The sequence below is a fragment of the Lutra lutra genome, chromosome 6, assembly GCF_902655055.1.
Source record: "Lutra lutra chromosome 6, mLutLut1.2, whole genome shotgun sequence".
Classification (NCBI taxonomy): Eukaryota; Metazoa; Chordata; class Mammalia; order Carnivora; family Mustelidae; genus Lutra; species Lutra lutra.
This window is the reverse complement of record NC_062283.1, coordinates 29,737,301-29,750,975: the sequence shown is the minus strand read 5'-3', so window position 1 is coordinate 29,750,975 and position 13,675 is coordinate 29,737,301. Positions and strand designations below refer to the sequence as shown.

General features: G+C 50.4%; 2 protein-coding genes across 4 annotated transcripts; both read right to left on the bottom strand.

Annotated features, from left to right (window-relative positions):
* Nucleotides 1-1,672: 1,672 nt before the first annotated feature.
* Nucleotides 1,673-4,336, bottom strand: TNF (tumor necrosis factor). 2 transcript variants are annotated; one of them, XM_047734981.1, is made up of 4 exons: nucleotides 3,988-4,336; nucleotides 3,419-3,467; nucleotides 3,184-3,231; nucleotides 1,673-2,898 (listed from the first exon to the last, which is right to left on the bottom strand). In XM_047734981.1, exons 1-4 carry the CDS (start codon nucleotides 4,171-4,173, stop codon nucleotides 2,477-2,479), a joined length of 705 nt encoding a protein of 234 aa, XP_047590937.1. In that variant the 5' UTR covers nucleotides 4,174-4,336; the 3' UTR covers nucleotides 1,673-2,476. The 2 variants fall into 2 exon arrangements, with proteins under 2 accessions (XP_047590937.1, XP_047590939.1); XM_047734983.1 differs by having other exon boundaries at nucleotides 3,419-3,464.
* Nucleotides 4,337-5,659: 1,323 nt separating this feature from the next.
* Nucleotides 5,660-7,926, bottom strand: LTA (lymphotoxin alpha). 2 transcript variants are annotated; one of them, XM_047734985.1, is made up of 4 exons: nucleotides 7,653-7,926; nucleotides 7,139-7,243; nucleotides 6,947-7,052; nucleotides 5,660-6,704 (listed from the first exon to the last, which is right to left on the bottom strand). In XM_047734985.1, exons 2-4 carry the CDS (start codon nucleotides 7,232-7,234, stop codon nucleotides 6,292-6,294), a joined length of 615 nt encoding a protein of 204 aa, XP_047590941.1. In that variant the 5' UTR covers nucleotides 7,235-7,243; nucleotides 7,653-7,926; the 3' UTR covers nucleotides 5,660-6,291. The 2 variants fall into 2 exon arrangements, with proteins under 2 accessions (XP_047590941.1, XP_047590940.1); XM_047734984.1 differs by lacking the exon at nucleotides 7,653-7,926 and having other exon boundaries at nucleotides 7,139-7,522.
* Nucleotides 7,927-13,675: the final 5,749 nt, after the last annotated feature.

Below are 13,675 nucleotides of genomic sequence, written 5' to 3'. Positions count from 1 at the left end.
GATAGGGCCTGGGACATCAGGGCGAAGGTGGGGGGAAGAAGAAGAAAGGAAATCTGGGGCCATTGGCCCTATCCAGGGTGAGATGGAAAGTCCTCACCCCTTGTTCACACCTCAGGTCTGCTTTCCATACGTCGGCAAGTGTGGGGGCCCCAGGGTGAGTAACAGCAGCCCCCTCACCCCAGGCACCCCATGACCGACTTTCAGCTCCGGGTTGAGGGAGGCAGAGAGGGACCCAAGGCCCTATCTAGGTCACCCCAGTGGGTCATCCCACCCCTGCGGCATACCACACAATTTTCCCCTCCCAGCAGCCTGTCAGGAAGGAAAGCCCAACTTCCAAACCCAGTGGGGACTCCCACTCTCTGGGTCTTCACTTCTGACTCCATATTTGCGTGTGACTCTGTGTCCAGAAGAGCTTTCCTGAGGAGAGTTCTTTTTCTAGCCCATCTATCTCATGACCCTCCCCTCATTTTTCAACAAGAACATCTGGGAGAGCTGACATGTGAGTCCTTCACCTGCAGCCTATTCTGTTTTAAATTATCTTTTGTTTCTTCAATTCCACTCACTGAGGGGCGGAAGCAGATAGAACAGCTGGTGGCTGGACAAAGAAGAAATTCAGAATTCTCAGGCTTACTCTGCCAAGTGCTATGCTGGGTGCTCTGATGTAGCTTAGGCCTTCTATTCTCTCATGGCCTGTATGCAGGAGGTGTTCCTGTCTTCCTTGGGGAGATGAGGCTCAGTAACTGATTCAGGCTGTACAGTTAGGGCTTCTGGGGGATCTTGGGATCAGGCGATTTGGAGCCCTGATGCCTGAAGGTCTGGAAGTCCTTTGGCTGTGATTCAGGTGCCTGAGAATGTGGTCCTTCCCAGACTCTCTCTAGCAGGCTGCAACATCAGGAAATCTCACCTGAGCACTTGAGGTGCAGGACTTCCCCACTGGAATTCCCAGAGTCGGAAATTCCCATGCCCTGAGGGAGAGGTAATTAGGTTCAGGTTCCAGTTTCCTGGGGGAGGGGCTTATTTGCCCAGGCTTTGTTAAATGCAGGGCTCCTGAGCCCCAGTAGTCCCCTGGGTGGGGATGGTGTTCAGACATCTTTTTTTTTTTCTTTTGAACTTTTATTTGTATTTATTTTATGGGTTCAAGGATCTTTTTTTTTTTTTTAAAGATCTATTCATCTATTTGAGAGAGAGATTGCAAGCGCGCGTGCACGTGTGAGTGAGCAGAGGGAGGAGCAGAGAGAGAGGGAGAGAAGCAGACTCTCTGCTGAGAAGCGGGGCTCCATCCCACCAGCCTGAGATCAAGACCTGAGCCAAAATCAAGAGTTGGACACCCAACCCACTGAGCCACCCAGGTGCCTAGGTTCAGGGATCTTTTTTTTTTTTTTAATATTTTATTTATTTATTTGACAGACAGAGATCACAAGTAGGCAGAGAGGTAGACAGAGAGAGAGAGATGGGGGGAAGCAGGCTCACTTCGGAGCAGAGAGCCCGATGCGGGGCTTGATCCCAGGACTCTGGGATCATGACCTGACCCAAAGGCAGAGGCTTTAACCCACTGAGCCACCCAGGCGCCCCCAGGTTCAGGGATCTTAAGGCTTGTAGAAAGAGGACTTCAGAGAGTGGCCTTCCACCCCCAAAGGAGAGGAAGATGCAGAATTAATTCGATGAGACCGTGTTTCTTTTCTAAGCACATTTTATTTCTCGCCACTGACCAGTAGGGCGGTTACAGACATCACTCCCCTGGGGAGCAGAGGTTCAGCGATGCAGTGACAGTCAGTCACCAAATCAGCATTATTTAGATAACTCGATCAGATAAATATTTTTGAAAAATGAAAGCAAAAGGAGGCACAGAGGCCAGGAGGCCGGGTGGGAACAGCCTAGAGTTCAGCTCCATTTTCACAGAAAACATGTCTGAGCCAAGGCAGCCCCTACATTTGGTCTCCCAGGACACCCCAGCCTCCCAATAAATACATTCATCAGTAAATAAATAAATAATAAATAAATAATAAATAATCACAAGTGCAAACATAAATAGAGAGAACTGGCCCCATTGTGGGAGGGGCTGGGCTTTCCTTCTCAGGAAGAATCTGGAGACATTTGAAGAAAGGGAGGCCTGAGGTCCATTCATGTCAGGTTCTAGGTGAGATCTTCTCAAGGAATGTTCTGAAGTGTTCTAGCCAAAACGAAAAGTTCCCTGACCCCCACATTCCAAGTGTTCCAGGTTGCATTCAGGGATCCAAACCTGCGATGTCCAGTGAGCGCTGGAAGCCCCAGTTTGCATTCTTGGTGGGGGCCAGTGCTCCGTTGTCTGGGTCACGCATCCCTGAATCTTAGGTTTCTAAGTGTTGTTGTTTAAAGTTCTAAGCTTGAGGCCCAGCTCTGAGCCCCTAATTCTCTTTCTAAGCCAGAAGGGGATGGGGGGTCAGGGGGAGTGGATAATAAAAGGTTTGAGGTGGGCAAGGATGGACGTCCTGCCCCCTCACAGGGCAATGATTCCAAAGTAGACCTGCCCGGATTCGGCAAAGTCGAGATAGTCAGGCAGGTTGATCTCAGCGCTGAGTCGATCCCCCTTCTCCAATTGGAAGACCCCTCCCAGGTAGATGGGCTCGTACCAGGGCTTGGCCTCAGTTCCCTCTGGGGTCTCCCTTTGGCAAGGGCTCTTGATGGCAGAGAGGAGGTTGACCTTGGTCTGGTAGGAGACAGCAAAGCGGCTGATGGTGTGGGTGAGGAGCACATTGGTGGAAGAACATCCTTGGCCCTTGAAGAGGACCTGGGAGTAGATGAGGTACAGCCCGTCTGATGGCACTATTAGCTGGTTGTCTGTCAGCTCCACACCATTGGCCAGGAGGGCATTGGCACGCCGGCTCAGCCATTGGAGTTGCCCCTCAGCTTCAGGGTTTGCTGGAGGGAAGGAGAGAAGGAGGGCGGGGTGACCCTGTCAGTTCCACTCTCCACATCCTGGCCCACAAGTTCTGCCCACCCCCCACATCCGGTTCCTGTCCCCTCTGTCTGTCTTCCCACATCCCATCTGGCCATGAGGTTCTGAGTATTCCTCTCAAGGCCAGTGAGTCCTTCTCATACCATCTCCAAGGTCTGTCTACCCTCAGCCTGGTTCAGCCTCCAAATCCTATCCCTCCACATCCTAGCTGCATTACCGTTCCCCAGCCGAATCCTCCGAGCTCTTACCTACAACATGAGCTACGGGCTTGTCACTTGGAGTTCGAGAAGATGATTCTGAGGAGGAAAGAGGAAAGAAAAAGGTGAGACCCTTAAGCTTCCTGGAAAAGATCCCACTACTTTCACCTCCAAGCCTCCTCCCCTCAAACCGAAACCCTGAATTTCCCCCACTGTGGCTATCCCAGGACCAACCCCCACCCCCACCCAAGCCCAGAATCCGGAGAGGGGCTTTGGAGATACTTACTGACTGTCTGGGCCAGAGGTTTGATTAGTTGGAGGCCATCTGGGAGCTGCTGGGAAAAAGAAGGAGTTTTAGCATCAGAGCAAGTCACCCCAAATGAGAAACAGCTAGGCTGCTTCTGTAGCTCGTACTCTAGTTTCCTCTCACCATTCATCCATTCCCCAACATTTTCACTGAGTGTCTTCCACGAGCCGGACACACTCTTTCCTTATCTCTTTCCTCACATGTGTCCTTATCTCTCTCTCATATTGTCCACATCTTTCTGTCTCACCATCTTTATTCATATCACTTGTTCTGTTCCCATCTCTCTCCCCACACCCCACATCTCTCCACACATCTCTCTTTACATATGTCTGCGGGCTCATTCATTCATTGAAGAAGAATTCAGTGAGCAACTTCTGTGGGTTCCCTCCCTCTCTCTCTTCCCCCATCTCTCTCCATGTCTCTTTCTGCCTCCACGTCTTTCTCCGCATTTTCTCTCTCACTGGTCCCCATCAGCACACCTCTTTCCTCCACCCCATCTCTCTCTCTCCCTGGGTGGGAGAATGAGAAGAGTCTGGTGAGGCACTCACCTCTTCCCTCTGGGGGCCGATCACTCCAAAGTGCAGCAGGCAGAAGAGTGTGGTGGCTCCTGCGACGAGGAGGAAGGAGAAGAGGCTGAGGCACCAGCACCTTCGGGAGCCCTTGGGGGACCCTGCCTTCTTGGGGAGTGCCTCCTCGCCCAGCTCCACGTCCCGGATCATGCTTTCAGTGCTCATGGCGTTCTTTCCAGAGGGGCTCAAGTCCAGCTGGGCGATGATAGAGCCCTGGGGCAGTGTGTATTAGAGGGAGAGAATCGCTCTGCGCTTGTCTGGGGGTGTGTCGTCTGAGAGGTTATTTCCAGGGGTTCTGGAGTTGCTTCTGTCTCTCCTGGCTGGTGCCCTGGTGTCCTCTCTGAGGGAGCTTCTGCTGGCTGGGTGTGCAAACAGCTGCATTTATATACCCGTGGGGCGAGAAGAGGGCGGGGAAAGGCTCTCATTCAACCAGCGGAAAACTTCCTTGGTGGAGAAACCCATGAGCTCATCTGGAGGAAGCGGTAGTGGGCCCTACACCTTCTGTCTCGGTTTCTTCTCCATTGTGGGGGCGGGGGTTTGGAAAGTTGGGGACACCCAGGCATCAAGGATACTTCCTATCCATCCCACTCGGATTCCGAGGGAGGTTTGCTGGACCAGTCACTGTGGCGTATGTAGGACCCTGGAGGCTGGACCCCAGTTTCCCTCTGCTGGGAACTGGACCCTCAGTTCCCATTCCCTCCATTTTTTGGGGGGCTCAGGTCTGTGTCCTGTTTTCCTCTGATTTCCAGACTGGACTTAGGTAGGTGTAGAGCTAGACATGGGAAGGGGTTCAGAATGTCGACCCCTCGATGGGGAGAAAAATTGGGGGGAAAGCTATGCTAGGTCCTGAGACATGGGTTGGGGTCCCTGGGGGAAAAAGGAGCTTGAGAGAAGGAAGCTTGAGGTGGGGGATGTGGATGGTGTATCTGAAAGGGCTGGGGAGGGGTTGGTAATTGGCAGGGACATGCCTGGGACAGCCCCAGTGGGAGTGAAAGCAACCCTGGGAATTCACGAGCCCCATGAGAGCAGGCCTTCTCCTTTCATTCTGACAAGAGACTCAGCAGTGCTGGTTTCAGTCTTGGCTTCCAAGGGAATCTGAGGCCCTGAAGCCCCCATCCGTCAGAACCCCTGTGTGTAACCATGTATTCCAAAGAACTCTAGCGCCCTCCGGATTTCTGGAGATAGCCCTAGCTCTCAGAGCCCCTCTGTGTAACCATGTCTCCTGAAACGTCTGCTGTACTCCCTCTCCCCCCAGTCTTGGGGGTCTCCCACTCTATTTTTCAGAGGGTCCCCTTGTCCACCCCCATAGTCCTGAACACTTTTTGGTGTGGTCACTTCCCCCCAGAGGACTCCTGTAATCCCCATTCCTCAGAGCCTCAGAGTGGCCATATCTGCCAGTGGTCCCCTGACCTCCACTCCTCCAGACCTTGGACCCCCATTTTTCCTCTCTCTTCCCAGCTTATCCTTTGTTTTCCCTGCCATGGTCTGGCTGCCTCACTTCTGTGATTCCGCCACATTTCCCCAGGGCTCCTAAGACCCCTTCATCTCCTTGTAGTCCACAGTTCCTGTCTCTTCTGAGGCCCCTGTTCTCCTTCCATTTCTTAGAGACCTGGGAAATTCTCCCCTTCCAGACAGACAAACAGACATAGGATTTCAGAGAAAAGAGGTTTATTGGGCTTCACAGAAGGTGCAGATGTCTCTTCATGGGGTGTTTAGTCAAACAGTGACGATCTGAAGAGTCTTTTGATTCCTTCTAGAGATCCCTGGTGTCTCAGGCCTGCTTGTCTTCTCTTTCACTGGATTATCCTTACACCGATGTTCTCTCGCTCTTCATCTCTCGAGCTTATTTCTCTCTCTGTCTCCTGGTGGCCCGCTATTATTCCCTTCCCTCTATCCTCCATAAATAAATAATTTAATTTTTTTCCCTTCATAAATAATCCCTCCTCCCCTGCCTCCTGTCATCCTCCCTGCTTCTCCCGGTGTCTGCCCCCTCCATGTCCAGGGCTAGGTCCTCCTTCGACTGGCAGGACAGATGAAGAGCCCTGGTCAGGAATTTCTAGGCAGACTTGAAATCCTCAGCCTAGCACTGGGGTTTGCTGAAGGGAGGTATGGTCCCTGGGGTGCCTAGAATTCCTTCTTTGGAAGCTCTAGGTAACACGAGCAGGGGAGACTTGAGGCTATTGGAAGGGTCAAAAGAGAGGCGCGGTGACCCTTGAAGTAGTTGGAATGGAGGTAAAATGGGGAGAAGGTCTTGAAACCAATTATTTTTCTTTCTGGATTTTTCTACAGAGCAAAGGCCCCAAAGAAGACACTACTAGGGCTGAGGAGTAGGTGGGAGACGCCATCTGTGTGAGTGGAGAGCTGATCTCCCTGGGTGAGCAGGAACACAGCTCCCTGGTACACGGAGCGCACCCAAGGTCCCTGTGGCCCTGGGCACACGGACTTCTGAGCGCTGAGGAGAGGCACGTGGAAAGGGTACTGGGAGGAGAAGAGCTGGACCTCATGGGCCAGGTAAAGAGGAGTGGGGGTGGCCTTGGGGAAGCAGCCTTCCCCAGAGAAGACCACCTGGGAGTAGACAAAGTAGAGGCCACTGGTGGGGACCAGGAGGGAATTGTTGCTCAAAGAGAAGCCATGGCGGAGGAAGGCACGATCTGTGTTGGCTCTCCAGCGCAGTGAGTTCTGGGTGCTGGGGTCTCCTAGGAAGAGCCAGAGGGGATGGAAGAGGTCAAGAACCTGGGAGTTAGCACTCTTAATTCCTGAGGAAGTAGGTGCTGGGGCAAGCTCCTGGGGGATGGCTGGGAGGACAGAGGGGAGTGGGATACCTCTGTTCTGAGGCATGGGGGACGTTTGGGGAGAGGTGCAGTAAATGCATGGTCGCTTGAAGGGGGTGTAGGAGAAGAGCTGGGGGGACATGTCCGGGGGGCCGGGTGATGTTTACCAATAAGATGAGCAGCAGGTTTGAGGGTGCCTGGCGCCAAGTGCTTCTGAGGGTTGTGGTAGGCAGTCCGGGCAGCTGAGGGTGAGATGCTGACACCAGGAAGCCCCTAGGGGACAAGAGGGTGGAGCGTGGCTCTAGGGCCCAAAGTTTGGCGCGCCCCCCCCTGCAGCCCCCATTCTCCTGCTGCCTCACCTGGGCCTCAGGCGGCAGGGCCAGCAGCAGCCCCAGAAGGAGGAGGAGGGGGGCGCTGCACACCCGCAGGAGGTAGAGTTGTCCAGGTGGTGTCATGGGGAGAACCTGCGGGGAGAGAGACAGTGAGCGGGGCGGGGCACGGGGCGGATGACGGGCCTCCTGCCAGCGGAGACAGCAGCGGGAGAGCCAGCGCCACGGCGAGAGAAGGGGACAAGATGCAGTCAGGAAAACCCCGGTGTGAGCAGGGGGGCACAGAAAGAGAAACAGGCACGAGAAGGGAACAGAGAGGGAGCGTGGCAGAAACAGAGAACGTGTGACAGACACAGAAAAAAGACTGATGAAGAGTCAGAGAGCGGGGAACAAACCACACGGACCCCCCCACCTCGTCCCTCCCGCCCCAGGCCCAGCCCCAGGCAGGAGGTACGGGAGTGCCCGGGCGCCCGAGGAGGGGCAGGGGTGCCCAGGGGAGTGCGCCGCCCAGGCAGCCCCAGGAGACCGGGCGGGAGAGTCTCACCTTCTATGCGGGGGCCCCTGGGCCTGGACGCCTGGGTCCCTTTATAGAGGAAGCGGCAGTGGCAGCGTGGCAGCGTGGCAGGCGGCGGGCGGGTTCTAGGCCCCGGGCTGGGCCTGGGGAAGCCCCCAGGGCTGAGAAGATGCTGCCGTTTCAGTCGAAGGCAGGAAAGGCTGAGGCCTAGGAGTGAACCACAGGCTGGGGGCTCAGACGACTGAGTTCTGGGAAAGGGAGCGGGGTCAGGGGAATCGTGGGCTGGGAGGGCCAGGGAGCGGGGTCAGCCTTAGGAGTTCCAGAGAAGGGACAGTCAGTTCGGGGAGGAGGGGGATGGGAGCAGCTGGGGCGTGGGCTGGAGGCCAGGTTCCCTGAAGAGCGATTATATATAACACCTCTGCACCCTTGGTTGATTACAGGCTACTCTCTGTGCCCATTTCCTCCTCTTCTACCCTCGTCCTTGTCCCAAATGGTTAAGTCGCACTCGCCCCAGTATGTGTATTTTCCCGGCCCTCTGGCAGGTTTTCTATCAAGAAGTTGCATTATATACCCCTTTGCCTGGGATATTTTGGTTTATGCTTGTTGTCTCGGTGAAAATGTTCACGGATCTCCCTTTTGCTCTCACAAAGTCCTGGTTTGGAAGATAAATGTCATGGTTCCTCTATTAAGAGATGTTGCCACAGATCAGATTTTTTATTTTTTTAAGATTTTATTTATTTATTTAATTGAGACAGAGAAAGAGAGAGAGAGTGGGGAAAGGCAGGAGAGGGAGAGGGAGAATTCCAAGCAGACTTCCTGCTGAGCAGGGAGCGTGATGTGATGGAGCACTCCATCCGGGGACCCTGGGATCATGACCTGAGCAGAGGCCGACGCTTCACCAGCTGAACCGCCCAGGGGCCCCAGATCAGATTTATATAACCCCAAACACACACTCTGGGCTGGAGGAATGTAGCAACTTCCGAAGTTCTCTACAGGGAAGGCTTTGGAATTCCACCCAGGAGGAGCTTGAGGGTGGGTGACTAGGGTAGGGTGGGGATGACCAAAGGACTTTTCTGGAAGCTGTGTTTGCAGAGACAGGATACTGTTTAAGATTCCCCCCTTTTAACTTGGGTACAATAAGGCGCATGTCTCTTTTTTAAATTTATAGCCTGATGAGCTTTGCCATCTGATTATAGCCATAAAGCCACGATCCAGTTCAACATATTTGCAGATCCCAGAAGTTTCCTTCATGCCCCTCTTCCAGCTGATACCCTCCAAAGATAACCAGTCACTTTCTGACCTCTATCACCATAGATTAGTTGTTCCTGCTTCTGAATGTCATAGCGAAGTCACACAGAATGTACTGTTTGGGTTTGACTTCTTTCACTCAACGTGATGTTTGGATTCATCCATGTGGCTGCATTATCTGTATGTTTTTTTTTTTTTTTTGTCTCATTAGGATGTAATAGTCTATCATGTGAATATACTCTAGCTTACTTACCCATTCTTCTGTTGATAGACGTTTGGTTTGTCTCTACTTTTTGGCCACTATGAAAGATGTTGATATGAACATTCTTAAAAATGAGCCAGTTTTCGCTTAATTTGTAAGTAAAAAAAAAGCAAGGTTTCTAAAGATGATTTTGTCCATGTTTCAGAAGATTGAGAAAATTGGCTGTCTCAAATATCATGGTTATTTTTATTGATGTTGGTATGCTTTCATTTTGAGAGTTTTGAATGGCTAAAGTCCCCCCCACCCCGCCCCTGTGACATTGGGGATATGGTTGTCCTCCTCTGGAACAATGTTTCTGAGTAGTCTTGGGGTCCTGTGGCACAGAAGTAACATTGAGGGTGTGTATGAGCCATTTCTCCTGCTTTCCTCCCCCTTCTTGAGGCCCTTTGGCTTTCATGCCTTCCTAGTCCGATAAGACTATTGTTTCTTTTCATTCTCCTTCCACTTCTTTAGCTTTCTCTCTATTTCACAAACATTTATTGAGCACCTTATATAAGGCATTGAGGATATATATGAGAAAGAGAGTCCGCATGCACTCTGGGACCTCAAAAACCAACAAGGAAGACAGGAAAGTTAGCAGATAATTACAATAGAGTGTGATGGTGGGCTTATGGTTGTCCACAGAAAAACCATTGAACTTGGCTTGGGGGACGGGTGCTAGGTATTAAGTGTTGAGAGAGAGCTTGAGCAGATCAGGAGCGGGTGGGAGAGAGAGAGAGAGTCTTAAGCAGGCTCCATGCCCAGGGCAGAACCCAATGTGGGGCTTGACCTCAGGACCCTGAAATCATGACCTGAGTCAAAATCGAGAGTCAGGTGCTTAACCGACTGAGCCACCCAGGTAGCCCTTCACTAGCATTTTAGGATCACTTGATGTTCTACCAAGATGACCTTGAAAAACTTGTTTTGGCTAAACTCAATGGTCTTATTCTTGGGGCTTTCTCCTAGATTGCTACACACTGCAGGAGAGTCATGTCACCAGAAGGGGCCTTCTGCTCATCCTGGCCATCTAACCTGAGAGAGCCCTCAGGATTTCTCAATCTTTCTTTCTTGGTTCGATGTTCTACTCCTACAGTTGATGTTCTAAATCTCTGTGCCTCTTTCACCTCAATTTTACCTCTTTACTCTCAGTTGGTGAAGCTGTCATCTATTTCATTGAGCTTAAGGCCATATGAGCTGATCTCCTCACTTCCTTCTGTTTCCTTCACTTTATTTATACTTTGGGTACGAATAGAAGGAGTGGAGATGAGGCTTGTGTGGTAAACTGAGAACACATTCTGAAGGATTTATTAATTTTTTAAAGATAAATTTTAAATTAATAAATTTTATTATTTATTTATTAGAGAGAGAGAGAGAGGGCGAGCATAAGCAGGGGGAGTGGCAGGCAGCAGGAGAGGGAGAAGCAGGCTCCCCACTGAGCAGGGAGCCCAATGTGGGCCTCGATTCCAGGACCCCAGGATCATGATCTGAGCACGCCATTCTGAAGGGTTTGAAACCAAGAAAAGAAGTTTGGATTTTATTCTAATTAAGATGGGGAGTCACCAAAATTTTTAAGTGAGAGAGGGACTCACGCAGATTGGTACATCAGAAAAATGAGTCCGGAAGCTGCATGAAGAATGGATTGGGGTATGGGAGTTGAGGGGCTGGAGGGAAAAGCTGAAGGTGGAAACAAGTTAGGAAACTTATGCAATAACCTGGCAAGGAGATGATAAGAACTTACACTTAGACTGAGGCAGCAGCAGGAGGATGGAAAGGACGAGAGAGTTTCTAGGCAAAATCTACAGATGTGGGGTCTGAGCAGATGTGATGGAGGAAGAGTGGCCACAGATGCCCCCTTTAAATATCTTCTTCTAGTAGCACCTGGGTGGCTCAGTCAATTAAGCATCCAACTCTTGGTTTTGGCTCAGGTCATGATCTCAGGGTTGTGATATTGAGTCCCAAGTCCTGCATTGGGCTCTACGCTCAGTGGGGAGTCGCCTTGAGATTCTCTCTCTCCCACTCTCTCTGTCCCCCCCCCCCCAAGCTCTTGTGTGTGCTCTCTCTCTCTTTAATAAATGAATAAATCTTTTTTTAAGATTTAATTTATTTATTTGAGAGAGAGAGAGAGATCATGAGCGGGGCGGGGGGAGGCAGGTAAGAAGGAGAAGCAGACTCCCTACCAAGCAGGGAGCCTGATGTGGGGCTTGATCCTGGGACTCTGGGAACATGACCTGAGCAGAAGGCAGATGCTTAACCAACTGAGCTACCCAGGTGCCCCTAAATAAATAAATCTTTAAAAAAATATTTTGGTCTATAGTTTGGTTTCCTCTTATTCTTTTAACCTACTGTCTCTTACATCACGGTTGGTTTCCCTTTTGGTCTCTGCTCCTTTCCTTTTCTCCATGTCTCTCTTTCTCCAGAGTTCCTTTTCCTTCCTATTGTCTCTTTCTGCCTCTCTAATGATAGGAGCTGATGGACTAGGAGACCTCAGTTATATTAAAATATAAAACAGTGTTGCAATTAACGATGAGAAACTGAGAAAGGGAGAAACTTAGGTCAGAGAGGAAGACCGGGCATTGAGGGACAGAAAGGGGAAGGTGTGAAAGAGTGGTAGGGAGACATGAGAGGCAGAGAGGAAGGAGGGCAAGAACTGGGCTGAGGCTCAGTGTCACAGGCGTTTGTGATATGCTGAAGGACGCTCCTTGAGATGGGCCAATCTTGGTTTCAATCTCAGTTTCGGAGGTTGTGTGAAATTTGGTTTCTTTCTTGGAGAGGCCAGCAGTTGGTTTGGGGCTTTCCCTGGGTGGGAGGGGTGATGACTAGAGTCTTGTGCCCCAAACTCAGGGAAATACAGTCTCTACAGTGGGCTATGTAGAGAAACTAGTGAAATCTCAGGCCTCTAAATGACGTTGTAATGACATTAGCTTCAGACTTGAACTTAGCCTCAAAACCTATATTGGGATTTATTTTATTTTATTTTTTTAAAGATCATATTTATTTATTTGACTGAGAGAGAGACAACAAGAGCAGGAACACAAGCAGGGGGAGTGGGAGAGGGAAAGTAGGCTTCCTGCTGGGCAGGGAGCCTGATGTGACACTCAAGCCACCCAGGCACCCCTATATTAGGATTTAATACTAACTTTGACCCTAACTCAAATATAACCTGAACCTAAATTGCAACTCAAACTACTCAATGGTAACCTCAAATCTAAACACATTCCAATAAATAAGTCTGAAAATAAACTTATCCTCTAAACTAACCCAATCTTGTTTCCTACAGCTAATTTTGAAATCAACTCATCTCCACACCCGACCCTATAGTTAAACCTGACTCAAAAGTCATGTCCAATCTAAGCCACAAAACTAAAGATGAGCTTTCTCCTGTTTTATTCCATTATTCATCCATCTCTTCATTTAAGGTGTTTTTTTTTAAACCCCCACTTAAGAAGTGCCTACTATGTGCTGGGCACTGTGCTAGGCAATAAGCAAATAGAGGCAAACAAAGCAGACATCCTAGTAAGGCAAGGCAGAAAGGAAATATACAGAAGTCAGTAAGTAGTGCTAGGAGGAAACAATACAGGGGACGTGAGGAGTGGCAGAGAACTGCTTTAGATACAGTGGTCAGGAAGTACTCTCTAAAGTGGCATTTAAGCCAAGACCCAAATGACAAGTAAGAGTGACCAGGTGAAGGTTTAGGGGACAAGCATTCCAGGCAAAGGGAAGAGCTACTGCAAAGGGTGGAAGGTAGAAATGAGCTGGGGGTGTTGAGGGACAGAAAGGGAACTGATGTGGCTGGAACAGAGAGCGAGCAGGAGCGGGGTGGGCGATGAGGTCAGAGAGAGGAGGCAGGAGCAGATCACGCAGGACCATTCGAAGAGAAATAAAGCATCTGGCTTTTGTTCAACCATGGGAAGCCTTTGGAGGGTGTATATACGTATGTGTGTATGTGTGTGTATAAAGGCAGAGGGGAGGAGAAGTGGGTGGGGAGGAGGAAGAGGACAGAGAGGAGTGAGGCAGAGGTGACTGGATTTATGTTTTTAAAAGATCCTGTGTCTAGGGCACCTGGGTGGCTCAGTCAGTTAAGCATCTGTCTCCAGCTCAGGTCATGAGCCCAGGGTCCTGGGATCTAGTTCCACATCCAGCTCCCTGCTCAGTGGGGAGACTACTTCTTCTGTCTGCCACTCCCCTGCTCATGCTTCTTTCTCTTGCTCACTCTTTCTCCCAAATAAATAAATGAACTCTTTAAAAAAAGGAAAAAAAGATCTTGTCTAGACTGGGTTGTAGGAGGAAAGAATGAAAGCAGGGACATCAGTTAGGAGACAATGGCAGCAATAGGAGGAGAGAAGATGGTGGCAGCCATAAAGATGGAGAAAAGTAGACAAATGTGGGATATATTTCAGGGTAGAATTGTCAGGACTCTATGAGAGAGTGGATGGATTTTGGGGGGTGTTGGAAGATAGGAAGACTGGGAGGAATGTGGATTCTGATGAAGTAGGAGAACAAAAAGTTCAATTTTGAATATGTTAAGTCTAAATCCATTGGGCAGACATCCAAGTGGAGAAGACAC

Coding starts and splice junctions, on each gene's coding strand:
- TNF (XM_047734981.1), bottom strand. CDS start 4,173: ATGAGCACTGAAAGCATGATCCGGGACGTGGAGCTGGGCGAGGAGGCA. Junction 3,468..3,987: donor TCGGCCCCCAGAGGGAAGAG/GTGAGTGCCTCA, acceptor TCTTTTTCCCAG/CAGCTCCCAGATGGCCTCCA. Junction 3,232..3,418: donor ACCTCTGGCCCAGACAGTCA/GTAAGTATCTCC, acceptor TTTCCTCCTCAG/AATCATCTTCTCGAACTCCA.
- LTA (XM_047734985.1), bottom strand. CDS start 7,234: ATGACACCACCTGGACAACTCTACCTCCTGCGGGTGTGCAGCGCCCCC. Junction 7,053..7,138: donor CCCTGCCGCCTGAGGCCCAG/GTGAGGCAGCAG, acceptor CTTGTCCCCTAG/GGGCTTCCTGGTGTCAGCAT. Junction 6,705..6,946: donor ACCTGCTGCTCATCTTATTG/GTAAACATCACC, acceptor GGCTCTTCCTAG/GAGACCCCAGCACCCAGAAC.